The 26,875-nt window shown below is 39.6% G+C and overlaps 3 protein-coding genes across 4 annotated transcripts; all 3 read right to left on the bottom strand.

The window, feature by feature from the left end:
- Nucleotides 1–68: 68 nt before the first annotated feature.
- On the bottom strand, nt 69–2,446 carry lratd2b (LRAT domain containing 2b). Its single transcript, XM_018684760.2, has 2 exons — nt 2,241–2,446; nt 69–1,914 (listed from the first exon to the last, which is right to left on the bottom strand). The coding sequence occupies exon 2, from the start codon at nt 1,727–1,729 to the stop codon at nt 905–907; it is 825 nt and encodes a 274-aa protein (XP_018540276.1). The 5' UTR covers nt 1,730–1,914; nt 2,241–2,446; the 3' UTR covers nt 69–904.
- Nucleotides 2,447–5,188: 2,742 nt separating this feature from the next.
- nsmce2 (NSE2 (MMS21) homolog, SMC5-SMC6 complex SUMO ligase) lies at nt 5,189–9,055 on the bottom strand. Its single transcript, XM_018684775.2, has 6 exons — nt 8,658–9,055; nt 8,205–8,317; nt 7,799–7,952; nt 6,593–6,684; nt 6,239–6,345; nt 5,189–5,593 (listed from the first exon to the last, which is right to left on the bottom strand). The coding sequence occupies exons 1-6, from the start codon at nt 8,770–8,772 to the stop codon at nt 5,482–5,484; spliced, it is 693 nt and encodes a 230-aa protein (XP_018540291.1). The 5' UTR covers nt 8,773–9,055; the 3' UTR covers nt 5,189–5,481.
- An 82-nt stretch (nt 9,056–9,137) lies between these two features.
- washc5 (WASH complex subunit 5) lies at nt 9,138–21,104 on the bottom strand. Of its 2 annotated transcripts, none has more exons than XM_051076035.1 (29): nt 21,022–21,104; nt 20,069–20,333; nt 19,444–19,589; nt 19,200–19,284; nt 18,868–18,968; nt 18,093–18,285; nt 17,817–17,969; nt 17,528–17,641; nt 17,044–17,215; nt 16,669–16,796; nt 16,322–16,451; nt 15,849–15,961; nt 15,141–15,307; nt 14,700–14,775; nt 14,469–14,579; nt 13,937–14,077; nt 13,338–13,418; nt 13,052–13,153; nt 12,529–12,708; nt 12,236–12,360; nt 11,904–12,066; nt 11,680–11,782; nt 11,518–11,597; nt 11,262–11,365; nt 10,757–10,886; nt 10,459–10,555; nt 10,140–10,293; nt 9,860–9,947; nt 9,138–9,641 (listed from the first exon to the last, which is right to left on the bottom strand). In XM_051076035.1, the coding sequence occupies exons 2-29, from the start codon at nt 20,252–20,254 to the stop codon at nt 9,585–9,587; spliced, it is 3,480 nt and encodes a 1,159-aa protein (XP_050931992.1). In that variant the 5' UTR covers nt 20,255–20,333; nt 21,022–21,104; the 3' UTR covers nt 9,138–9,584. The 2 variants fall into 2 exon arrangements, with proteins under 2 accessions (XP_050931992.1, XP_018540257.1); XM_018684741.1 differs by having other exon boundaries at nt 20,950–21,022.
- Between the last annotated feature and the right edge of the window lie 5,771 nt (nt 21,105–26,875).

The following is a 26,875-nucleotide window of genomic DNA, read 5'->3' as shown; positions in this document are numbered from 1 at the left end:
TACAAACATTCCTATTAAACATTTAAAGGTCAGTCACAAACCTTCACTAAAAAGAAAAAAAAAAAACCTTTACTCTTCAAATATAGATTTATTACCATATTCTTTCATACAAACATCTTTTTTCCAAAAAATAAACTGTTGAAAGGAATGAATCAATAAAAGTGCACAGTAATAGCTATGAACCGTGTTCCACAAAAGAGTGAAAGAGTGGGTAAAGCTGTGTCATGATCAGATATAAAGCAAAGACGGAAACCTTCAAGCTTAACACACAATAACAAAAGCTGTAGTTGTGTCTCTTCCACTCTGTATTGGTCTCCAACACCTGAGTTGTACAGGAGCGAGCGCTTTCAGCACTCTCATCAGGTAGAAGTACATTGGAGAGATTTTGCTCCTCTGTGCAAAGACTCATTGGATTAGAAAGATAATTATGGGCAATTTAATTCCGACTTCATCCCCCAAATGATTAGACTGCAGGTGCAGCTCTGATGCAAATGTATCCATCCTTACAAGTCACTTAATCTTGGATTGAGTGTGTAAAAATTTCATTTTTTCTCAGAAAGAGAAGAGAAATCTGCTAAAGGGGCAAGTTTATTTTCACTTGTTTTCAATGCAAATCGACTTGTGGAAAATTTGTTTTGGCCCTTGTGATATGCTTCGCTAATGCACTTGAGAATGGATCAAGTGTCATCCCAGAACTTAGCCTCCCCATTTGGAGAAAAATGTGATATTTACGATGAAGTTTAAATCCCTCTGAAGATGGGCACTTGTTTGCACAATGGCACACAGGCTCATGGGCAAAGCTCTTAGTTGGCTAATCGGAGGCATGAGTGTTCCGTCACCAACATACATGCCCTGTTTGTGAGCACGAAGCTGTGGATTTTCGAGTGAAACTAAAATTCCAGTATCAGTTGACAAAATGCTCCTCTTTGATTTCATGTGTTGCGTTCAGGTGGTTGGCCAGCTCTTGCATCACAGCATCCTTGCCTATCTGATCGTTCCTTCTCTTTTCCATGATCACGTCCTCCAGACTCTGAAACTCCAGGACGTGATTCTTCTTCTCTGAAAAGAGTAATTTTAACCTGTATGGCTGCTTTCCAATCCTTATCTCCCCTCCGATTTTGAACTCTCTTTTGCCAAAGCGGCACCAGGCGGCAAAACACTCCGAGTTTCTCCAGTGCAGCTCTTGGTCTCTCGACCCCACACGGTCCAGAGCGTTGCGCACAATCACCTCCGGCGGCAGTGCACGGTACCTGTAGAGGCCGTTCACTATCCTTCCTTTTTTGCCCTGGCTCACATCGGTGAGAAAGCTGTTCTTTATCTCAGCCCGGTGTAAATGAACCACCTGGAAGTCGCCGACATACACAGCCCAGTGTGGATACTGTCCAGTGGCTACAAACTCCAGCAGGTCTCCCGGTCTGCACTTGTTCAGGAGACTTTCCGCAGAGTGTGTCTCGGCTCTGGTGTCTCTCTCATACACACACTCCTCTCGGTAGTAAATCGCGCACTCCAGCTCGTCCTGCGGGTCGAATGGCTTTTCATGGTTTACAGTGCGGCTGCCAGGTGAAAAGTGGTCCAAATTATCGTCCTGGTCGTCGTCGTCGTCGTCGTTAGAGAAAATGTAAGAGACCCCGATCCGCGGTCCGTCGTCGTCCGGGTCGAACCCATTTGGGTCCGACGTTGGCACTTCTGCGTAATTCAAATGCGTAAGTTTCTCCACCTGGTTCCCCATAAAGGTGACAGGTGGATAAAGGGGGATAAAGCTGAACACAGAAACAGGATCCACCTGCTCTTGGCTTGGTTCTCACGGAAGGAGGCGCAGGGCTGTGCTGTGTCTTAACTAAATCCAAAGCGGTGAAGACGGGCACCAATAATCCATGTCCAGCTGTATATGTTCCAGATGAACACCAACTGCGCCTACATGCACAAAAACAAGCAAGACAGTAGCTTAAACAGGGACTTCAGAACACGACTGAAGCCTTGCGGCGACTCAAAGTATTATGCCTAGTTTACATTCCCAACAGGTGTGACCTGACACACCTGTTGGCTCACACTTCGCCCAAAAACTGTGAGCCATCATAACTACTGCTATTTACTTTTTATACACCCTAAGTAATGCACGATATCATCCACTCTTCTCCTGTCACGTCAGTCTATCTCCAGTGTACACTATATTTATTCCGGTTCATTTTCAGTAGGTTAATCCTCAGTAAACTCAGCGGACAGCAGCAGGAGACACTCACCTGCAGTTCAGCTCTTCACAGCAGCTTTTCACTCTCCTGTGCTCACATCGGTAAAAAAAAAAATAAAATAAATAAATCAACAGGATTTTAGACTGTGCTGGCAGCTGCACTCCTTCCTGTGTGGTGGGCTGCTATGTGATTTGCCCCGCTGTTGCTACAGACTGTCTGTCTGTAGTATGAACCACAGTGTTTGTTGCAACGAAACTCGTCCAGGATCTAGTGACTGCTGGGAGGTGTTGCCATTTAAAGTGACAGTGCGCCTTTCTGCCTCATTTACATATTTACTCACCAATTTTGTTTAACAAGCAGAGAGAGAATCCACCGATAGGGTGAGATGTGTCTGTTGCAGTTCCCCCCCCCACAGTCAGTATCATTTAATACACTTTACACGTTCACAATACTATGGGCTTATAAAATAAATATATATTAAGCATTTCTTTCCATTGTAGCCTATAATACCAAGATGTGTAATGTTATAGGAGTACATTATTTAATTTTAAAGGAAATAAAACTTTGATTTAACATACATACACTCTTAAGTCAATTTGTGAGCAATACAGTGATTTTTCAAAGGGAGAGAAGAATCCCAAAGTCAAAAATAATTCAAACATACTGTACACCTTGATTATATATACGTATATTTTCATTAACAAAAGCAGTTTTAATGCAATTCTATAAAAGATGTGAGAGCCCATAAAAAAGTTGATAAGGAAATAATGAAAACATAAACATTTTCATGAACAGAGAACAGTGGACACATCTTGCATAAAGGTTTTAAAGTGAAATCGGATTAATTAAAGTGAAATCTCTTCAGTTTACATTGTTGTTTAACAGCAACTCACAGCATTATGTAATTTAAGGATTAGAATCATAAAGACGCACAAATATGCAAATCCTGTCAACTATGGTTGACATTCCATAATATATTTGAAAATTGAAGGCATACATTTTTTTCAGAAGTCCTCAATTTGAGATTGTAAATAATAAGACAGAACTTTATACACCCCAATACAAACTGATTTTTCAGAATTACTGTGTTTTCCCATTGAGAAAAATATCAACTTTGCTCTGGATTTTGACATTTTTACTCTAGGCCACTTTGGCTATAGAGATGTCAGTAATGTCAGCTGGGATATCAAAACAGTGATAGTATTTCCGAAATGCACTCCAGCTAAATGAAACTTTTAGTAGACCTTTTTCACAGCAAACATCTTCAGTCGTCATAGTAGGAAAAGCACAGGAGTAAGTAATAACAGGGATAAGTGTTAGCCAGCCAGGACAGTGTGACAGTGAGCAAGCATGTACAACATCAGGGTCCTGGAACTGAAGCAGCTACGTGGAACTCAGTCATCACTCAGTTTAGTATTTACACCTGTACTTTTCCTACTGTGACAAGTCAAAATGTCTCCTGTGAAAAAGGCTTAATCCTTAATTCTCAGTATGAGAACAGAATCCCAAATCAGGATGATTGCACAGGTGGATGTACAGAACATAGATGGTGAGAAGTTGGCCTCTATTCACAGTACTTTCCTCCTTAAAGGAAATGGTTATATTCGCATCAGAGGGGAACGTGATGTTGGCAACCACAGAGAAAACATAGTTTCCTTGACAACTCTGTAGAAGTGTGTCAACTTCAGAGGCAGTGCAAGGGGGCTAGACTCCTTTTTTGACGGGAGTGTCAAACTGTTTGGTTTGGGTTTAGCCACAAAAAGCAGTGAGGAAAAAGCATTACACCTGGATCTCCTTCCTCTCCATCCAGCTCTGGCACTGCCCTGGCCAGGACTCCAGTGCCAGAGAGTGAGACTATGTTCACTTCCAGCAAGAGCTGAAATCCTCCTTGGACAAGCCAGATATGGAGGCTTACAGTGTCTCAGGCAGCCATTACACCTACTTCTTGGAGCTTTTGAACAGATGAATGTGAATTCCAGATCAAACAAAACCAGAAGACAGAAAACTATGGGGAATTGATTGGCTCTCAGCATTGCATGGTCCATGCGATACTGTGATTGAATTTCTAAGGATATTTACAGCTCTGCATCCGTCCAAAGAAACAGCTTAATGGCTTTGCCTGTGATATGGTGAATGAAATGCTGATGATTGTTTGTGTGCACTTTCCACAAATTGAACTGTTGTTGTAAAAATTACCTGTGACTTCACGTGTGGTAAACAAGATTAGAATCACAGAATGGTAATTCAAAATGAGGCAGAGTGGAGAAATGAATGAATCAACATTAGCTCGATCGTTTGTTGCCAGCTACTATCGTCATTGGTGAAATGCTCTTAGTGCTGCGTGACGCATTCTTTGGAGGGAAAGAGCAATTAGAGGTTTTTTAAAATGCCTGATGCAAGGTTATTAAAAGATTAGCTTCACCTAGTTTCATCTAAACACAGCCTTTGTTTGTTTCTCTTTGGAACAAAGACCCTTCACAGGGAGTGAGAGCAGGCAAGAATGAATGTTAAAAAATGTTAAAGAATGGTTTGTTTATGGCTAATTCACAAACCTACATTTTTGAGGAACCAGTTATTATCACCTGAATCCTACTTCAGTTATCTGCCATTAGAAGAAACAGTCTTGTAAAGGTTATAAAGACTGAAACATTTCAAATATTCCCTTATCTTGGTTCATGGATTGCATGCTTACTGTATATACATATATGCTTACTAAACGGAAGACTAAAATGAGCACATCCTGGATTTCTAATTACCAGTGGTGGTCATAACCCTTGTAATAATCCTCTAGCATACCTGGAGATGAGAATTTATAATCCAGAGATGAAAAGTTCATTCCCTCTGCTCTGGCTCTGCTGACTTTATTAATCCTGTGTCCTTGTGCAGAGACTGCTCTCTTGTGGTTCTGTCAAATTACTGCATCGAGAGTAGTCACAGAGAATATCTCAAATGTTATCATTACCTCATCTGAAATTACAGGCTCAAGTATTAATATAAGCAAAGTTTGAAGCTTTTATTTACATTCAAGACTGGAATACAAAATGCTCCAGCTAAAATACAAAAGTCATCCCCCCCTAACATTTACATTTTATTGAATAGCTGGATATGGTATTCCTGAGGACAAAAATTAGACAAAATACCATGGCTGGTATTTTTCACAAATACCAGCCATGGTATTTTGTCCAGCCAACATAGGCAAAAGAATCACTTATAAACTCTTTTTTTAATATACAAATAATTAGCACGGGATGGGTTTTATGGTAAAAGATCCTACCAATAAAAATGTACAGCACTACGTTCGGTTGCTGTTTCTCTTTTGGCTCTGGATCTTTCTCCTCAGCATCTGGTCAGGAACAAGGTCTGACTCTTTCACATCAATGTTCCCACAGCCCACCACAGGACAGCTAGAAGACAGAGAAAGACAGGTGTAACACTCACATAAGAAGCTTTATATATTAACATTGTATTAGCTTTTGTTGCATTAGTATTTATTGTTGCACAATACATATTTGTGTGGTCAAATGCCTGGTTACCTTTGCCTTATTAGTTCTTATACTGACACTTAGGTTTCTTTTTTTCTGTGTCCTTATTCTAATATGTGAATAACATATTGTAGAAACCTCTTCAAACAATACTTTGACGAGAGCTGTATGATACCCATGACAACCTGAATGATGATGGGAACGTCAGGGCTGCTACAATATGGAGACGACTGATGAAATGCTGCTGTACCTGCCGTCAACACTTTATCAAGAAAAGCCCTCCTGGGTGTTGCTGTTATAATTTTGCATGTAAAGTATGCACAGTGACCACAGTCAGGACTCAAGACAATAGGCAGGTTTCGTTGACAACAGCATAGACCAGCACTGGGATTTCATCAGCATTCCTCTAGGACTAGCCACATTTAATTTGACTCCAACATCAAAGCAGTATAATAAAGAAAACGTGAATTAAGGCAGGCTGCTGGTCCTGCACCAGCCTGCCGAGTTGTTTACTGCTGCAAAAACTGACTCAACTTTCTAACAGTCCTCCGAGGGAGAGTGTCTTACCGGCATTTCTTTTTCTGGCTGTGTCTTGTTTTGATCAGGCCCAGTATGGCTGCTTCATCATAGTAGTGGTTACATTTCTTATTCTTCACTGGGTTCACCATTTCCACCTTGAATACAGATACATACAGAGTTGCACTGTATTATGAAACAAAGATCAAAAAACACAAACTGAGATGGTTCTCTATATTTTCTCTTTTTGTCCATATATCAGATGGACAAAAGTGACTAGGTACAGATATAATGTAAGAAAAGTGTTATAAAAGAAGAAAAGGGTTAAACAGGAATCAGTGAGAGTGTGAATTTGGGAGAGAAAAAAAAAGTTAAATAACATATCAGCAGGCTGGAGTAGCGTACCTGTGTGAGTGGGCAGGTGAAGTTGACTTGGCTCTGTGTGACAGCGATGTCCTCATCGAGCTCCTCCATGTTCTCTGCTGTCTCTTGGTTGGCTGAAAACACGACATACATGCAATTTGTTTCCATTTGCACAATCTGAGTCATAAATGATGACCTGGATCTTTGACAAGATGGCAGGAGAAAATCCAGCAGGCAAGGACGTGAGCATGGATGAAAATGTTTCTATGTAATACACCAGCATCTGCCACTTAGGTAGTAACAGATTCAGAGTTATTCCTGGATACCACCATTCAAAAACTCTTAAATAATAAGACACACAGTCACATGAATTCATAGCAGCACACATAGCCTTAAGTCATTACACCAACAGATGCAGTTACCTGCATATACACACAAAAATCTCACCCACTCACAGACGCACATCTATCACATCCACCCCAACATAAAGCAATCTCCCCTTTTTTAAGCACATTTATAAAGTTCAGAAGATCTACTGTTGTTGTCCCAGTGCAGCTACACCTAACAAATAACTCAAAGGTCATCCTGGGCCCAGGATATTAAAGAAAACTCCACATGCAGCCTCCTGAAATTCATCCAGGCCACAATGCAATGACACAGCCACAACTAGGCTTTTCAGATTTTGATTTAAGCCTTTCAGAGCAATCTCTCAATCTCAATAAGAATGACATTCATTAAGTGTACAACACTGATCTGTAAAGTTAATCCTTCTCAGAATATATTCACTGAGCGTGAAATGATCTCACCGCCCAAGTTCTCTAAGTTCGCACCTTAAACTACATTTTCTCACATTTTCCACTGGGTGAATGAGTCAGTCTGGGAAAATTAGATGGGCAAAGCAGCAATTTCATTTAAAGTGTCTGCAGAGAACCTAAAAAGCATGGTACTGTTTGTGTGAGGCCACCTTTTTAATAAGGGGTGTAATGAGGACAACAGTTAAAAAGCAGAAAATAACAGCTACAGGGTGACAGGCAAACATAATTATTCAACAGTAAACAAAGGGAGTTGTGTGTTTAAAATTAAGCTAATTATCCTGGAAAAGGGACATATCCCAAGATTCCTTTCTATCCTTGGCTGAGTTCTCTTGCAAGCACAGCTATTATCAAAGTCTATTATAAATCCCCCAACCACAGTCTAGCAGTGCAAAATTTAGAGTATTTTTTCTATTCTTCTCTCTTCAGGCCTCACCTTGGTTGAGAGAGTTCTTGATGCTGTCCTTGAAGGCCACAACTTTCTGGTGATGGTGAAGATCGGCATCAGAGAGTCCGGCTATTCTCTCTGTGAACTGTTCCTTCACTTTGGCAGACAGGCTGAACATTGCCTCTGGCTGCTGTGTAGCAACCTACAGAAATTGGAGTATGTGATGCTGTTTCTGTGACCGTCAACTTCAGTGTTTTCCCTGGTCTTTAAAACATACACTTTGACACTGAGACTTGCAGAGTGCTAAATGACCAAAGAATCAATCATTTTAATGTACTTTTCATTAATGTAAGTCCTTCTCCCTATAATGCATCTTTGGCCTGAGCTGTTCATTTAGTATAGAGGTAAACATGATTTCCATTTATGTGATTAGACTATGCCAGATTGCTCTCACCTCAGCTGTGACTTGTTGCACAACATCAACAAAGTAGTTAATCTCCCTGTCCAGCTGAGCACACTCCAAAATCATGGCCTCCATCTCTTTGATGCCAGGGTTGACCTCTCCGTCTGTAACATAAGAGCGCACACAGGGTTTAGATTCATTACCCAAGTAATGATACAAATATCACACTGTAAAACCGTAAAAGTCTTGTATTCAAACTCTGTATAGAGTACAAGTAGAGACGTATTAGTAACAGGTGTGGTTGATGTAACAAAGGTACAAATACATATTATGCAGAATGACCCCTTAAAATTTTATGTCATTAAATTATTGGATCATTAATTTGTTACATTCTACCAACTGTAATACACTTATGAAATCAATAGTACCCTCGTTAACATTTAATTATGGAGATACAGAGACGCATGAGAGAGAAACAGACTGTGAAACTCAAAGTTTAGTTACCATGAGCTTCCGCCAGATCCATAGCCACATCAGTCACTATGTCCATTCCTGTCCCGATGTCTGTCTGACATGACTTCAGGCTTGACAGTGTTCCGTGAACGGCACTTAGAGACATTTCGATGACTAGCTTTAATCCTTCGAGACCACAGACACTACAAATATCACCTAAAGTTAAGCTAACGTTAAGTTAGCCTTGCATGCTAATATCACCGGCTTCTGCTCTGGTTAGCTCAAAAAGCAAACAGACAAGTTGCTGTATTAATGTCAAGTAGCAGTGTCTTAACCTGTGTCGATGTGTTTTAGTATTGCTGTTAGGAAGATAACAGGATAAAGGTACAATTCGTGAAGGAAAACACGCAAATCACCCGCGAAAAGGCTACTACAAAACAGTTGCTAATTTCTGACTTCCGGGTTGGTTTTTTCAAAGTAAATGCCTTGACCAAAAGATTCAATTATCAGCGGGAAAGAATGATAACGAACTATTTTGAACAATCGTATTTATTAATGAATTTCATTAGGAAATGGCACAAAGTGATAATACACAAAGTTGGCAAGTTAGTTTATAGGCAATTTTAATTTTCTATCTATATACAGTCTCTAATTAGTGCATTATAACATTTATGGTCTAAACAATGAAATGTAAGTAAACTATTCAATAGGCTTTTTTCCACAGAAGACACTTTGGCATGTTGCATGTATAAATAAAAACATGTAAAATGGCTGACTTTGATGTAGCTGCTCCAGTTTCACCATCCTGGAACTGTGTATGCTGGCTCACTGTCACACTATTGTGGCTCACTGGAACAAAGCCATTGTTCATGTCATTAGTAACACTGGTGCTTACCCTACTATAACAAGTCAAAATGTCTGATGTGAAACAAGCCTATGGCAGCATAATTTTATTCATGAGGTGCTTCATCCAGATCTTCACAGTACTGTTCTGAACTCATCAAAAATGAAACTGGGCACATGGGCTTCAGCCACCTAGGAACACAGAGAAAATAAAGTGAAATACATGTTACTATCCCTCAGTTCATAAAGTAAAAAAATAAATAAATAAAGATAAAACGTATTTCACCCAATACAGTTGTTAAACATATTAAGAAGGAATCATTATAAATCAAAGCTCAGGCTAACATTAACATTAATAAAACATATTTACAGCTTTACTAGCAGCATTACTAAGGTGAAAGTTGCCTTACCTTGCGTGACAGTTTTGTGTACTTCACGTAGTCTTCCAGAAACATCAGAGCTCCCACCACATCAGAGGGCATGTCAGGTATCTTCTGACTATAATAGAGTAAAATGGAAACTCAAATGTGAGTTCATAAAACTATGATGGGATAAAATTCATTATAGTATTCAGATCAAGCAAGGAATTACAAAAATTAACCTGTATTTTTACTTAACAATACAAAAGAGGAAGCGTTTAAATTTGTAATTTTAGCAATTATTCTAAAGTGATCAGGTCCATTTTGTTACCTTGTGCACTGCTCCATGATTGAGCGGATGAACTGACCAATGAGAGCCAAGAACTGTTGTGTGTATCTGGAGTGGAACTGCTTGAGGAGAGTGAGCAGACCGAGTACTAGGGGAGGCCAGTCGATTGGGTCTGCGGCTTTCCTGCAGGTCATTCCTGGGAAGACACAAGACATCAGTCATGTAGTAATGTACATGTGGATGCTGTCTTATACATACCTGTTATTCTTGCATATCGATGGAATAAAATCTACCACAGAGCATATTGCTATTATATTAACAATCTAGTGCACATGCAGTTATAGTCATAGTTAAAACTTACCTTGGTTTTTGCTGTACTGAAGTTTGGGCAGCTGGGCAATAATAAATAGGAAGTTGATGATAGGAAAGTAAGGTAGGCGCTTGGTGGTGATGTAGATCTGTGAGAGAAATAAACAGAAAAAATGGTTAGCACATCCTTTAAAGTAACCAAACAGAAAACAGACTGAGAGAATGCAGATGATAAACACAAGTAAAATGGTTACAGTTTGCAGTGTTTTCCTGAAGATTAAAATGAAAAAGACATTTAGAATTAGTCACTTATCACATTGTGTGGGAAACAACAGCCATAACCTGCACACCTTGTTGAGTGGGTTGTGAATGCCAGCAGCCTCCAGATAGGCAGTGATCTCATACAGAAGAGTGTTGTCCTCTTTAGGGTAGGGCAAGGATGGATCCTGGTAGTGCGCTTCAATGTCTGCCAGCAGAGATCTGGCATGGTCACAATCACAGTTGGCATTCAGCAGAGGTACAAAAAAAGAAATAGAGCAATAATCATTTATCAACTACCACTTGTGCACAAATTCTAATTAGGTAGTCACATATTTTCTTCTCACAGCAAACAGCAGGGGCATTAACATAAAGTCATTAATGAAGCACTAGAAGGAAACAGTAATTATTTAAACATTTATATACTGTTGAGTGAGTTTAAAGGTTAAAAAACATAACCAGCACTTTAGCGCACTTTTGAGTAGCTTTCCATGATACTGAAACAAGGCAACACTTTTCTCTCAACACTGAAAACAATAATTATATTGTAACACAGCTACAGAGATATTATTAAAGTGATAGCGAGACTAGACTGACTTGTTGAGGTTTTCCAGGGCAGCAGCCAGGTGTTTGGAGTCAAACTTGCAGGAGTAGTTCAGCTCATTAGCAATCTGCTGTCTGAGAATCTGCATCTGACCAACCTAAAAAAAACAAAAAAAACACCAACATTTAACATTATATTTATGGCAGCTTGTCCTTATTGAAAAAATGGAAACAATGACGAGTGTCACTAGAACTGTTATTTATAATTATTTTCTGCTCACTAACATGAGAGATTAACATGGACTGGTACCTTCATGATTGCCTCCAAGTATCCGCCCCAGATCTTCTGTGTTTTGGTCACTGCACTGGCGTACACTTTGCTGGCATTAGCTATTGCAGAAAAAAACAAGTCAGATTTCCTAATGAAGTAAAAGGATAGTCAGGCTGTAGGATTTCCTAACTGAATACCTACCCACAATTCCCTGAATTGGGTTGACAGCACCCAGCATTGCTTTAAAGACATCCACCACTGCCTTGTCCTTTAAGATGGTCTTCTGAAGCATTGTCAGGAAGTTCTAATGGGAGAAACAGGTTGCTACTGCAAATATTCCAGCAGACATGAGCCACAAAGATACAATACAGGCCCTAATACACTGAGTAACAGCAATTTGTTCATTCTTTTTGTGGGCTGATTACCTGCAACTCCTTGACAATCATGAAGCAGAGCAGACGGTCCAGTCCATTGAGGCCAAATGTACCCAGAGTGTTCTGGATTTCAGAGAATAGCCTGTTGTTGGTCACTTCCTGGTGGCTCTTCAGGTCGTACCAGGTGTTCAACTGGTCTATGTAACACGTTGTCCTGTAAAAAGGACCAATGTTTGTCTGTGTGTTTGTCAGCTTATAAATACAGCAAAACTCGACAGATATGTCCACAGCTTCATCAAATCTCCATCATCAAATTAAAGCTAGATGTTTCTGAGAGGAAAAACTGTATCAACAATTTCACAGTTATATTTGAGGGGACATACTTTGGATCAGTGATTCGGAGGATCTCTCTGCAGAGACGACCAATGAAAGTGGCAGACTCATCCACAGAGGGAAACTTGGGGATAGGGATGTGGGTGGACTGGTACACACTCTGCCAGTCCTGGATCTGATTGGAGCAAGGAAAGGACCAATCAATCAATTAACCAATCCCTATTTCTGAGTAAAAGATAAACAGCCACAGCAGTTACTTTAAAGAGAAATTAAGTGATGTCAGATCACTATTCAGGGATATGATCATAAACTCTAACAGCATGCTAATGTTTTAATGCCTGACCTTGGTCCTAAGGAAGCTGTTGCATTCCTGTTCCACATTGTAGTTGATTATGCGTGACACTTCCTCCTGCCAGATTTTAAGGCCATAAATGCTGACGTAGTCTTGGATGTACTCAAACGACCTGTAGAAACCATCCATGGTGGCCGCCATGTCCTTCAACTTTGGCATCAGCTCACTGGGCTGAGAGAGGGGAATATTGTATTTTTGTTTAGTTTTGTCCTTTAATCTTTCATTGTTGTTATCCTTGATCCTCACAGGGCAAAAGGACATGCACATCAGTTCATAACTTTTTAAATACATTATAATGAGCCAGGAAAAAGATGTTGCAAGTTTGCAATTCTGAGCAAAAAGTCTAACAGTAAATTGTTAATTGTTTTTGTTTTTGACCTACAGAGATGTCTCCAGTTCTATTAAGAATTAAGTGATTTGATTTCACACCTACCAAATATTTCACAAACTTGCACTCAAGATTGATAATGGACTGTAAAATATAAACATGTACGCAGTGGATCTGATGTCTGACCTTAGACTTGGGGTTGAAGATCAAACCTTTGTGCAAGGCATAAGCCACCCTCTTCACCAGCTCCTTCCTGATGCCATCCTCCAGGAGCTGCTTAGGATCCACCTAAAGCATCACAGTGTTAGTAAAGTAAAATTCACTACAGTAACTTATTTTTTAACTGCACTGTGGCTGATGTCAGCATCAGTGCCTGCCTGAATGTTGGAACAAAGGCAACTGTGTATCAATATTCTATCATCGTGCTGAGGGTAAAGGTAGAAAACTTGCAAACAAGTGCAAACTCGTCTACCTTAATGATCCCAACTAGAGTTGTCTTCATCATCAGGATGCCCTCAGTGAAAATAGAGATGTCATGAGTGAGTTTAGCCACCTGTAATCACATGAAGCAGAAGAAAGTTTCAGCACACAGATGACTGAACCTGCAAACCTTAAATTAAATCAGTCCAGTGTCAAAGTATTAGGATAAGCTGAGGAGAGAATATCTTCATCATCATCACGTCATTCTGTTTTGTTTTTCTGTTTAAATTTTAAATTTTGGATAAAAGTGAAACTACAGTGTAAGAATCACATTCAATTTCAAAGCATTTGACTCCATTTCAAAATATGCCTTTTCAATATCAGCCTGACAAATTCTAATTAATGCAATTCAAGTAGGTCTCTGCTGCTGTATCAGTCTTTCTTTTCTAATTTGTATTTCACATCAAAAGCTGTGTGTGGGATTGAAAAACGTTCAGAAATGCCAGCCAGCATGATTTCCTCAGAATCACATAAAGCAGATGAGTTGACATCAAAACAGAGAAACTGCAGGCCTCTAATCTAATCATTTTGGCATTTATTTTTCATCACTTCAGTGACACTCACAGAGTAGCGTGACTATTTCAAATTTACCTCATAGCGAGCTCCGAGCTGGGAGTAGTCCTTTAGCTTGTCCTTATCCAGCCGTGTGGGCACTTCCATGATGTCATGGATCTGAAGCTTGATGATCTTGGCCAGAGAGGTGAACATGCTCTCTGGAATGATCTGAAGCACCTGGAAACCAGATGAAAAATACTCCAGTGTGAATTTATGTCAAAATAGCATTCAAAAGCATCTGCAAATGCAGAACGCATCAACTAGGAGAAAGTAACTTAGCATGTGGTGAATGATACCAGAGGGTAATGGCATCTTAAAGTACACATTCATTAAGTAACTCTTTTTGGGTACATTTTCCAAGCAGATGGAAAATATTAATCATGACTGCAGTTGTTACTGCACAGTTACTGAGCAATAATTTGCAGAATTCAGAGGTCATTTTTTAAAGTTATGAAACTATGTTCATCTGTGAGTACCACAGAAAACATCCATGTTCCTCTCTGCTAAAAAACCCTTTAGAAACATGCTACTTTTTCTCAGGTGCAAACATGGCGTTAATATGATGTACCTTTCTGACATAAGCCACCAATTCCCCAGAGTAGAACTGTGAAACGCTCAGCAGGTCAGCACTGTTGGCCTGGTTGATGCGGAGCAATGGAAGATCCAGTGCAGATGCCAACTGGTCACATACACACACACACAAATAATTATTTTTGCATTACAGATAACAAGGCTGTTACAAGTTATGGGGAAAACATATTAACTATGTCTGTATCTGTTGGGCACAAACAGTCCTGACCTTCAGAAATGTAGCTCTCAGTTTTGTGACCATGGATGGATTGACTCTGATGCTCTCCTGCATAATGGATGTGAAGCTGCAGAATAAAACATAAACCAGAAAAAAACTGGTGAGGTCAACCACACAGACAAAACAAAAGCACAACAAAGTTAAAAGCCAAAGCAGCTACAGCACTGTGGTCTTCTTGATGGATTAGATGAAAGCTTAGCTTAGCAGACTGTCTCACTGTCTTTGGCTGACCATGTGAAAGACACATCTGCTATTGTCTACATGCTGATGAGGAGATATGGAGACAAAATATGCCAGAAAATCAGTTATCAATATGACTGGCCTATGTAGCAACTGTGTACCCAAAGATTCAGATTTGGGTTATTCATGGTTGCTTTAATCATTTTTACCAGTATATTTGCATTGCTTTAATATTTATCAACAATTAAGCACCTGTCAATTATCTGCCATGCGTAGGACAAGTCACCAACTATCTGCATGGTAATGAGGACTTCTTCTTTGATATTAATGGTGCGGATCATTTGGTGCAAGAACTTCCTGGTGTCAGCCAAGAACTGACAAACCTGCAGGTTAGACTCCAACTGGTGGAACTCCTGGACCTGAAGACACAAAGAAAAACATTTTGTAGTCCCTCATAACTGCATAGAAATAAACAACAAATACTTGGGTGCTTTCTTAGCAGTGTTGTATTCTTGATGTTAAAAAGAAGGGGGAAAAAAATCCTCTTTCAGTCTGTGGCTGATGAGGATAACCTGGCATTTGCCCAGGAGTCTGTTGCTATGGACAGGATGAAACAAACTCAGTGTCAGGTTTTATGAACATTATATTTCTTCTGTTTCTAATTTTACAGTACACTGTGGCAGGATAGACAGGAGAAAATGAGGACATTGCAATCCACTAAGCCAACAAGACATTTCTATTATGTATTCTGACATGCCTCTATTTATATGCATTTCAAAGCATATAATTTTGTCTCTTTGTTTTGCTACAGTTTGCATACACTGTATTTGGATTTACTTATTAGCTATGTGCTTAAAGTAACTCAAAACTAAAATATAAAATGACTCAAATAATGTTGTTAAAATGTTATCTAATTAAAAAAAGACCTTTAAATCTGTTAACTATCATTATCTTGCTCACCTCAACAAGAGCCTGTATGAGCTGAACTGTCTTCCTCCCAGCAGCTGTAGAGTCCTCATAGTTCAAAGACTCGATCTGCTTTGAGATTTCTCTGAACCAGGCTTGTAAGTTCTCTGTGAGGAGTATTATAGGTGTGTAGTACAAGCAGAGAAAGAATGTTATCAATGTGTTTCACAAGTGGTGGTTAAGAAAAATGGGGCTCTCTACTGAAGCTAGAGTCACAATGACAGAAGTAAGTATGACTGATGTAAATTTAATCCGCCTCTCCCTGCATGTGTTTCTTGCATGCAGTTGTTTCCCTGCCTCAACATTTTCCTCTGAAGAGCTTCAAGCTTAAACTCATTCAAGTATTTGTGTCCCAACACTGAAATAATCCATGACATCAAAGCGTGAAACGCTGCGTGATGGAGGCTCCTTTGTTCTATACCATTTTTTGCTGTGTGTGTCATCAGTCACCTTATCTATCGTCTCACCATTTTTCTCCACCCTGGTAAGCGGTTTGACGCCAGAGAAGACTTCAGCCAGCTCAGTCATTCTCTCTGATCCCTCCTTCTTGTAGCTCTCCCATTTGATCTGCTTCTCTGACAGCATCTGCTTGAACATCTGGAAGAGGGACAGCACAGATGCGGAGTCGATGAGGAAGGATTAGTCGGAAGAGACGTGTAATGAGAACATTAAATTTGTGTCCTCTCCTAATGATAGGCTGGCGAGCCATATGCTGTCTCACTGAATTCTAATAGACCACACAGTGGACACACTTAACAGGAAACAGAGTTGGCTGGATAACTAAGGAATCACTCTGACATTAACATGATCTCACCTCTTTGAGTGTGAACTCAAACTGAGCTGTGTCTAGCAGAAGCTGGAACAGGATCTTCGGGTTGTACTTGGAGTCATTGAGCACTTGGTCTTTGATCTGACGCAGTCGCTTGTTGTTTGGGTCATAGGCTATGGGACAGATAATTAAACTGTAAATCAACTATTTTCATTAATATCATCTTTCCAAAGGTAAAGTCATACATCTTAAACCTTAACTCTGAGGCAATGTACTGTGTGAACTTTTAATTCTGGCTCCTCAGAGAAAATAAAACATTCATTTCTTACTACTCCTTGACATTGCAACAGTGATATTACTTATTCTCAAATGAGCTACGTTGTGGTCTTACAGGAAAGAAAATAGCCCCAATATTCTCACCCGACTCTGCAGAGTGCAGCATCAGCCAGCGGATAGCAACGTTACAGTCCCTCAGACAGTTGAGCAGTTTAGGAATGTTGTCCAGGATGATCTCCTCCCTCAGGAAACCTTCCTTAAGCAGCTGCTGCACCTGAGGCCTCAGGCTCTCCATGCTAGTTGCATATCTAGTAGCCTAAACACACAGTGATGATGGTGGTGTTATTTGGGAGATATGGTGAATTAAGTCCCCGGACATTTTTTTTAACTAACTACCTATTCAAGAAAAGTATTTAAGAAATGTCTTTCTAAAGTTGCTGATTTGTTTAATATCCTTGAGTTTCAATTTAGATTCTGAACAGCCACACTGGACGACTTCCTAATCCTGCAGACACAGCTAAAGGTGCTTGCACACAACAGTGTGTGTGCAGGCAAATACACTCAAGGACTGTAAACTGAGAGAGCTGGAGACTGTGTGCCACTAAAGCTGTTACATTCGTTTTAGTACCTGTTCCTTGATGTTAGCAGAGTCCAGGGTGTAGTTGAGAGCAGTCTTGGCAGCTTTGTATGGTTCCCAGGCCTCCACCAGGTTCACTGTGATCCCCATGTAGATACTGATAACCTGCAGACAAGCAACACACTCAGTTCAGTTCAGTGTAACAGTTCAAAGCAAAAACTGAGAATACCACAGTGAATATCATATTATTTCATAAGTTGTTTATATTTTTTTCTAATCTACTGGCACGACCTATCAGTGCAGATTAAGCACGCTGACTGTTGTATAACAAATGTCTTACCCAGTTGTCAGGGAAGTACTTGTCCACTATCTCTCTCATCTTGGCCTGCTGGGTGTGCAGTATGGAAGGGCTGAAGTAAAGGCAGACATACAACATGGCTGCCTGGTTAGCCAGTGCCGTGCTACGATGCTCTGGTAGAGGGTACGCAGACACCTGATGGACAGGAGGAAAAATTGGACTTTTAGGTGCAGCCCAAGACATTTGATACAATCCATAATCTGTCTGAAATCTGTCATTTCAGTTTATTAACATGATGTTTGCCCAAATGTCTCTCACTTGGTTGTAGATGTCATCAGAGCGCAGCCTCCCAATGACCATGCTAATAAAAGTGGAACTAATGGGAACCCTGTGGAAGTAGCTCTCTGGGTAGTTTGCTGGTCGTTTGGCTCCAGGCTGGCTGGAGTAACCGGTGCTGCGGAGGAGCTTGCAGATGTCATCAAGGTTGGAGTCAGCTGATGAACGGGCGGCACTAAAGAAAGTGTGAAACAATATATTGTTTTGTTTCGTTTTTTTTAAAGGCACGCATTTTGGATGTAAATCAAATCAAAAAGTGATAATATGACACAAAATTATGGAAAATAACTGAATCAAGTGGTGGTGAATAATTTGTAAAATAAAAAAATAAAGATTATTGTCAGTGCCTCTGGTGTTCCTCTGTGTGCAGCAGATGTTGTGAATGTTAGTGTTTTTTAAATCTATAAATAAACGAATGTTTTGACGTAAACTAAAGACATTTCAAACACTTATATTAAATCACATTACTATGATATATATATATATACTGTATATATATTTATACTATAAAGATAGTACTGAAATGGATAAAGATAGCAGTAGAAAGTAAAAGATTAATAAGACATCTGGTAAACCAAGTATAATGTCACTCTGTCTAATGTTTTAAACAAATGTATATATGAGTCATGTAAAGTGACTCAACCTTGCTGTGAGCGAGCTCATTGGCTAACAAGAGAATTGAGCACATCGAGCTTGTGAGTCACCAAGAGGATGTCATACATTTGTGTGTGTGTGGGTGTGTGAGTCAGAGGTGCACCTGTATCTATAGTAGGAAACAAGCATCCTCTCTCTGACCTCCCCTTCAATTTTTTGGTCAATAACCAGCAACATGACTCCGTAAAGATAGAGAGCCTCGCACTGGGTGGAAAGACAAAAAATACAATGAACTTTAAAGCTTTGGAGTCTTTCTTCAGTTAGTGAGTTAATTTTAATGTGTAATTTTAAGGCCTAGGAATAGAAATCAGTCTGTAAATAAGAGAACTAGCTCATCAATTCTGATATTTACTCTTCAGAAACATATATATATATATATGGCTTATTCCTTTAATGTTAAAAAAATTAAAACTGATTTGCATCTGTGTTACTCACTAGAAGTTGTTTTCCATCCTCATTTAGAAGCACAGTCTCCAGAGTCTGCTGAATATAAACACCCTCATGTAGGTCATCTAAATATCTGGAGAGAAGAGGCAGATAATATCATATCATCTTGTAACATAGAGACTTTATCGTGTTTTATGATTTAAAAAGCAGGATGAAGTGTGCATCAAATACAGTTTTGATTGAACTGAAAGTGAACTGAACCAAACGCCTGAATAACCCAGTTCTGCCTTACCTGTTAAGATCCACTATATATTTGTGGACACTCTCAAAAGCCAGATAGAACCTTGATAGAATCTCAATGTTGTTCTCTCTAAACTCTTCATCCAGGTCTTGAAGCTCAGGTTTGGCTTCCAACTTCCCCTCATAATACTCTGGGCCCTGGAGAGGGAGCAATAATATGAAAGAATGCAGAAGAATACATACAGAAGAATGAAAGAATACAAGCACAGACAATACTCATGTCCTTATGACAATATGCACCAAGCTACCCATAATGGGAACATTATTGTAATATATCATACAAAGAACTATATATTTTTGCCATACTTTGCAATCTGGGAAAACCTAACGCAGCCCATTAAAGCCTTCTCTTTCCTCCAAAATATGCACTTACTTCAAATGAGATGAAATTACCTGAGCCTCCTACTGCCATCAATTAAATATATGTTGTCACATTGCCTAACTCAAAAAATAAGCATGCATCATGTGCCTAGTTTCCTCAAATCTAAAAATGAAACACAATTATTTTTTATTTTTTATTTTTTTGGTCCACTCAATCTACAGTAAGCTTTAGAGCGCAGTTAATGCCTTGCCTAACTGTTCCAAGCAACAAAAAAAAAGTTTAATTTAACTTATACCTTGAAGTAGCTGAAGTCACAGATAATGTCTCCATATTTCTGCTGGTCACTTTTGTCTTTGAGCCTGAAAACTGCAGGGATGAATTCAGAGAGACGCAGGAGCTCAGCGATGATGGCATTTCCTCTGGAAACTATCCTGAGGATGGCCTGGCCGCACAAGTTGTTCTCCGCCAGAAAGTCCACCATAGCGGCCGGAAGAAGATGAGGAGGAGGATGCTCCAAATAGCCACACCTTGACAGTGTGATTTTCCAGCAGATACTGCAGCTGACAAAAAGAAAAGCAGGATATTTGAATATAACAGGTGGTTTAATCCAGTACTTCTCGATGCTGTTTTTATTTTTATTTTCTTCCTCAGACAGTCTAGCTTCATCTGCGCTGCTGAAGAGTCTCTGAATAAGAAACTGAATGACTCCCTGAACCCTGGCTGTTCCTGAGTTCGGACTCTGAGAGAAGCAGAAGGAGAACTTTCTCATGGGGTTCAGGTGCTAGATTATTACAACACAATTACATTTACTACTTTACTTTTAGCAAATGTATTGTCTCGTCAGGGAGTGAATGTCTTCTCGCCGTTATTTCGATTATTTGAACGGTAATGCCTAATATTACTTTAGTTACGTTACGTTAGTTCTAACATTCTGTATCTTTTTTGTAACATTTAGCACCCCTTTCATAACATCCAGGTTTCCTGATTACACATCAAAACACACTCAATACATTCGTCAAGCTTTTCATAAAGTTATTATTTGAGTGTAGTTATGGTCATGCAGTAACTGTTAGCTCGTCCTATTACCACCAAGCTAACGTTAGCATACAGCCTGCTAGCTACTTTCATTAGTCTTGATGCAAATAAAGAGATGCAAACATAACGTGATAAACTAACATTTCTACGTTTTTATGTTTGGATATAAATAGTTGGAAATGGAAAAGTTGAAGACAGTAGAAAACGGCTTGCCTCCGGTGGAGCTCTCTTCTTCCCTGTTTACTTCCTCATGACCAAACACATGACTCTGCCGCTGGGTGTGTTTGATTCCATTCATACAACGCACCGGAGACAAGCGGGAACAACTTTGCCCAACGCTTTGACTTCCACTAAAAATATAATAATATAATAAAATGTTATATTTATGGTTTATTACATTGATTTCCCACAAAAGATGATATCATAAACTAACCGATTTGAAATTACACAATGAGGAAATCAATCATGAGCATTTATATAGGTCTTATCAGTCTAAAGACAATGAACAGTGAATTTAAGCATCTCCGACCAGGATAATCAGTTCCATGGACACATATCTCTAGATGGCGATAGAGATCCACTTCACCCTGAGTTTATCTATCTCACTGCCGTTCCACCATACTGAGATTCTGTGAGTGTGACTGCGGATTTCTGGCTCCACGGGGATGCTGTGATTTGCAGGGATCGAGTAGTGAGAAGAAGCCTGAACTGAAATTAAACCAGCCTACTGTGGAAAACCTCAGCGATAAATCCACAGGGAGGAAATGTAACAACTTCTGGCCTTCTGCTGATAAATATCCTCCAAAAATATCTCTTTTTGAAGGCCTCTGAGGGGACTTTCCTGTCATTTTAACAGCAAACCACAAATCAGCATCATCATCTATACAAAAATAATCAATTTGGCTGCAGAAATAATGAACTCATCTTGTAAATACTGGAGTCTAGTCCAGTCGCTGTGTCTTAAGATGGCTGAAAAAACTCAACAGCCCGCATGACCAACATGTGGTCAACATGGGTGAGTAAGCATAAGACCCCATGTTTCCTTCAAATTCTGATTGAATTGGACTTTTATTGCCAATAAGTCTAACGTGCTGGCAGGCACTTCATTTAAGCAGTGTGTGCCAGAGGTTAATAACAGTCATATGGAGAGCTGTTTGTTTGACCTGTCACCTCACTGCGTAGCAGAGCAAGCTTTCATCTCAGTCCTTTACTAGTTGATGTGTCTGTGTGACATAGAAGACTGTCTGTCCTCATCATTCAATATTCATGTAGTAAAACTGTAGTCAAACTATTGATACAACACTGCTGCATCATTTTAATTGCATTTTATCCTTGATATGCAAAGGAGTCTCTGCCTCAGGGTATTTTTCAGATTATCTTCATAACGCTTTTACTTGACTCATTAGTGCAGAGTGGTGCTTGACAGGTAAATGTGAGACAGAGGATGTGACATATGGAAGGATGAGCTGCATTTAACGTCCTGAACAACGTGCTTCTTATCTCTCTGAACCACTGGAGCAACATTATTTCAATGCATTTTATAGTGGGACGAAGGAGAAAGACAGACAGGTGCAATTTAGATTCATAGCTTGCCTCCTCGTTGACATGGCTGTCCGCAAACTACACACTCTGTCCCTGCGGCCGCTGGATTTATTACCCATTTACCATCACACCAAGGTCACATTCTCAGCAGCACCTGGGTCAGCTGTATGGGCTTCCTGGGAAGCATCATCAAAGGTTTTCACTAATGAGGGCTCTTACTACACACCTTCTTTATTAACCCTCTGGTGCCTTAAGGGTTTTCTCTTCTTGTTATGATTGGTCTTTGTAGAATGTCATCTGCGAATTGCTGTTATTGTAAACTTGTAACTAGATTGTTTGTGATAAATTAAATGCATGTAAAGGACACTGTATATACATAGCAACAGTGCAATCCTAATATTCCAAATACATGTCATATATTCACTGAGTCATCGACTGAAGAGTGACCAAATGACCCCCACATCTCTGCCCATTGAGAGTATTGACGGATTTCAGCTCTCATTCCCTCAGTGGCCTGGTGGCCATTACCGGCTGGGTCAGGTAATTAACATTTGTAAGCGAAACCCTTCAATTGGCTGACAAATGATGATTCCCTCTTACCTGTGAGCTGCTTTATGTGATAACAAACTCATCTAAGGACTTTGAATAACATTTTCAAGAAAGAGTGATGCAGAGATTTATAATCTGGATGTTGTTGTCAGTACTTAGCAGCTGTAAGTGGATAATTTTAAAGTCCCAAGTGTGCATGTATGCAAAGAATATACACATGCATGTGTGTGTGCCTGGGTGCATTAGCAAATGCACATGTGTGCATGAGTCCCCTAAGGCCCTGTGTGTCCTTTATTAGTAGCAAGTTGACTCTATTCAGCTTGGCTAGTGATTAAACCCTTTCGTGGCAGGAACTTTCACACCGCTGTGAACTGTGTGAGGTGATTAAAGGCTGCTCAATTTGTAGTCCAGTCCCTCTGCTATTCTTCCTCATTGATCTTTTTCAGGCCCTTGAAGTGAGAGCTGCACCCAGTAGGCTTCTCTCATTGGAATAAGACAGGATACATAATCTGCCCTGCACTTTTTGTCTCGCTGCTCTCAAGTCAGCAAATATTTTACAGACATGTATCAAATCTAATTACAGCTAAAATTAGCTGCCATGTATGGTTGGTATTTAATTATGTTTATGTGATTAGCTTTGTTGTGTAGCCTTTGATATCATTGTATGAATTTAATTAGGATCTTTTATGTTTAACAGTATGCATGAATACACATCAAATAAAATACTATCAATAACATGTACAGAGAAAGCTGATTTTCATATATGACATATTTAAGGGGAACAAATGTTAGAACCATAGACGATTTTTGGACCATGAAATCTTTAAAAAAGTTGATTAATTGTCTATCGGCTACTAAATGTGTTCAGCATAAGAAAAATTTGTAGGTTTTATTTGCCTTTTGTATTAAAAAGACTAAGCATCTACAGCCATGCTCGCAGCCCTAACTGTGGTTAGCCACAGCAGTCCTTTGAACTAAATGCTAATGTGTGCATGATAACACACGTTCACTGACAATGCTAAGATGTTTAGCAGGTAAAGTAAGTTTAGTGCGTTAGCTGGGATGGGAAAAGGTGTGTGTGGTAGGTATGAAGATTTTTTCGAGGGACTTTTGTGTTTTTGGTTCATATAGTTAGGACTGACTTGACTTGACTCCATAGAAAAATGTGTCTACCTTCAATTTCCCCAAGAGGACCCAGCTAAAACACAAACACAACACTATTACTCACTGCAGGGAGACAAGAAAACAGCCAGGAGAAAGGTTATTACATCACCAATACTAGATGCCAAAACACTTCCCACAAGGAGCTTTGAGGCTAACAAGTGGTTTCAGGACAAATAGCAAAGGCTGATTGTGGTAATGCTCTAATATCAGATTTGATCAAGCAGCAGATGTCCTTTTATTGCAAGTCATTACTGCTGTCATACTTATTAGCATATAAATGGTTTCTAGGCCTACTGAGACCCTAAAAGTTATTGCATGTGTAATTGAACCTGATCTCTGCTCTGTGATTGAGATGTTGCAACACACACTCATTGCTGTGCACACAAGGTTTTGAGCTCACACACAAATTCACCTACACACACAACTGCACAACTGGTTTTTCTCTGTTCCTCTCATTTGGTAACAATCTTTTCTGTCTGAGAGTTAAACACAAAAAGATGAGGATAAAGAAGAGGAAGAAAAACAAGGAATGTAATGATAATCTTAACATCTGTGATTATGACGATCATGATCATGTTAATGCCTTCACAATAATATAACTTTTTGTACCTTATTCTTCTTATTGCAGATGAAAATTTAACAGCTTTACTGATAGGTTGACATCACTTGATCTACTCAAATCCACTATTACACAGATTGAACAGGAGAAATGCAAATGGATAACAATTTAACTAAACTACTGGGTGCAAATGCAAAATATATGTCACTTTCTGCCAAAGGATATCTGCATTTCATTGCCAGGAACAGAATATTACTCTTTGATAGGGCATGGTAACACAAGGAATTTAAGCCTGGTCACAACAGGGTGAAAGGTTTTTGTGTCTGCCATTCAATTTATGTGACAGGTTCTTATGCCTGAAACATATCACAGATATTGTGCCCTAATCATTACTGGCATTTTTGCCTATACTGAACAACATGGTGGCAATCACTGTGAGACTTAAAATGATCTGTGGAGGGACAAGATGATTCCTGACATCTTTTTGTAGCTTTAAAGCGTACTGAATATTAAGCAAGTAAATTGAAGATTTCAACCATGGATTTTTGATAATTTGTAAAAATCTATGATCTCAGTGACAGTCTACTAAATATCTTGCAAGGTGTGACCTTTACATTTGGTATACATTCATTTGGAGCCATCCTGCACTGACCTCAGAGTCTCATCTAAATTTCTACATTCTACTGTGAGAACTTTCTGCATCAATTAGAATTCTAATCAACAGAGATTTCACCATATAGTATGAGAATGTATTAACAGAGACGTCAATGCAACAATCAGCTCCTACTCTCTCTTGGATTCTCCTTAAGCACTAAACTAGTACAAGACATATTTTAAAGGAATACAGTAACTTCACATTTTACATAATGCTTGCTTTCCTGCTGTGTGCTAGGTGAGAATATTGATACCAGTCTCATATATGTCCTTTAAACATGAAGCTACAGCCAGGAGCTGGTTAGCTTAACTTAGCACAATAGCTGTCAAAGGGGGAAACAGCTGGTTTGGCAATGTCAAAATCTGCTTACCCACATCTCTAAAGCTCACACAGTTTATCTGGGTTGAAACAGCAAGTTGTTATTTCACACTGTGTGTGAGATTACTTTTTGGTTTCTTTTATTTATGCTAAGCTAACCTAACTGGCACTAAACTGCTAGGCAGATTGTGTTACCTTTGGATAGGGGTAACTCAGGCTACCCAGGTTTCCTCTTGTTTACAGTCTTATGCTTTATGCTTTATGCCTGTGGCTCATTATCTAACACGCAGTCTTCAGAGTGGCATCAATCTTCCCATGTAATTCTAGCAAGATAAAAAATTACAGGAGTGTGGTTTTAGAAAATATCTACATGGCTTGTTTCCACTGGAGGAAAGGTGTCAAATGTACAGTATATCAAGTAGCATCAGGTTAAATCCTTGAAGGTGATCCTAGTGGCCCTTTCTGCATTGGGGACACTGACACCTCCATTTGTCACATGAACCCTTCATTTCACTGTTCTTCTTGATACACTCAGATGTGATTTGTGCATTTCAGCATCAACACAGATGGATGAGGCTCCTCACCAAGGCTGTCATTCTCAGTCAAGAGGGGGATCTTAAATTATCACATTCAAGGCTGAGCTCTACATGAAAGAGATGCACACACACACACACACACACACACACACACACACACACACACACACACACACACATATCTAGCATGCATACATCCACAAATGCCTGTGTGCCTGCACATGTATTGTCATACATGTGTCTGCATGGCTCTTGCATATACCTCACATTCATGTTTCTCATGTGAATTTACGAGTGGAATCTTTCATAACAAATCTGCATTGCATTACCATTATTAACAAACACCAAATTAGTGACCTCAAAATGTACTCAGAAGGAAATAATAAATCTCCATTTGGCTGTTTAGTTGCTTGGCTGGCTGACTTGCTGGCTGGCTGGGGAAACTATGCTGACCTGGGTGCATCCAAATTAGATACTGGCATGGTTGCGTGTATTACACAGTGGGAGTGCTGCTCTGGCTCAGTCACCCTGCTGCTCTAAATCTGGCCAGTGCACAGCTCAGCAAACACAATGCAACAGCAGGGAGACAGCATCTCCACATTCTCATTAAGCTGCAGATAATAACTAGACAAAAACAGAGCTCCACAGATGTTTTTTGTATAGTTTTTCCCTGGAATCCAATTGTCTGCATTTTTTGTTGATTTGTCCTCACTCTGTCATCATGTTGGTTGTGAAGTGAGGCAT

The sequence above is a fragment of the Lates calcarifer genome, linkage group LG15 (assembly GCF_001640805.2).
Source record: "Lates calcarifer isolate ASB-BC8 linkage group LG15, TLL_Latcal_v3, whole genome shotgun sequence".
Classification (NCBI taxonomy): domain Eukaryota; kingdom Metazoa; phylum Chordata; class Actinopteri; family Centropomidae; genus Lates; species Lates calcarifer.
Note: the sequence above shows the minus strand (reverse complement) of the source record. Positions and strands in the feature narration are given on the sequence as shown.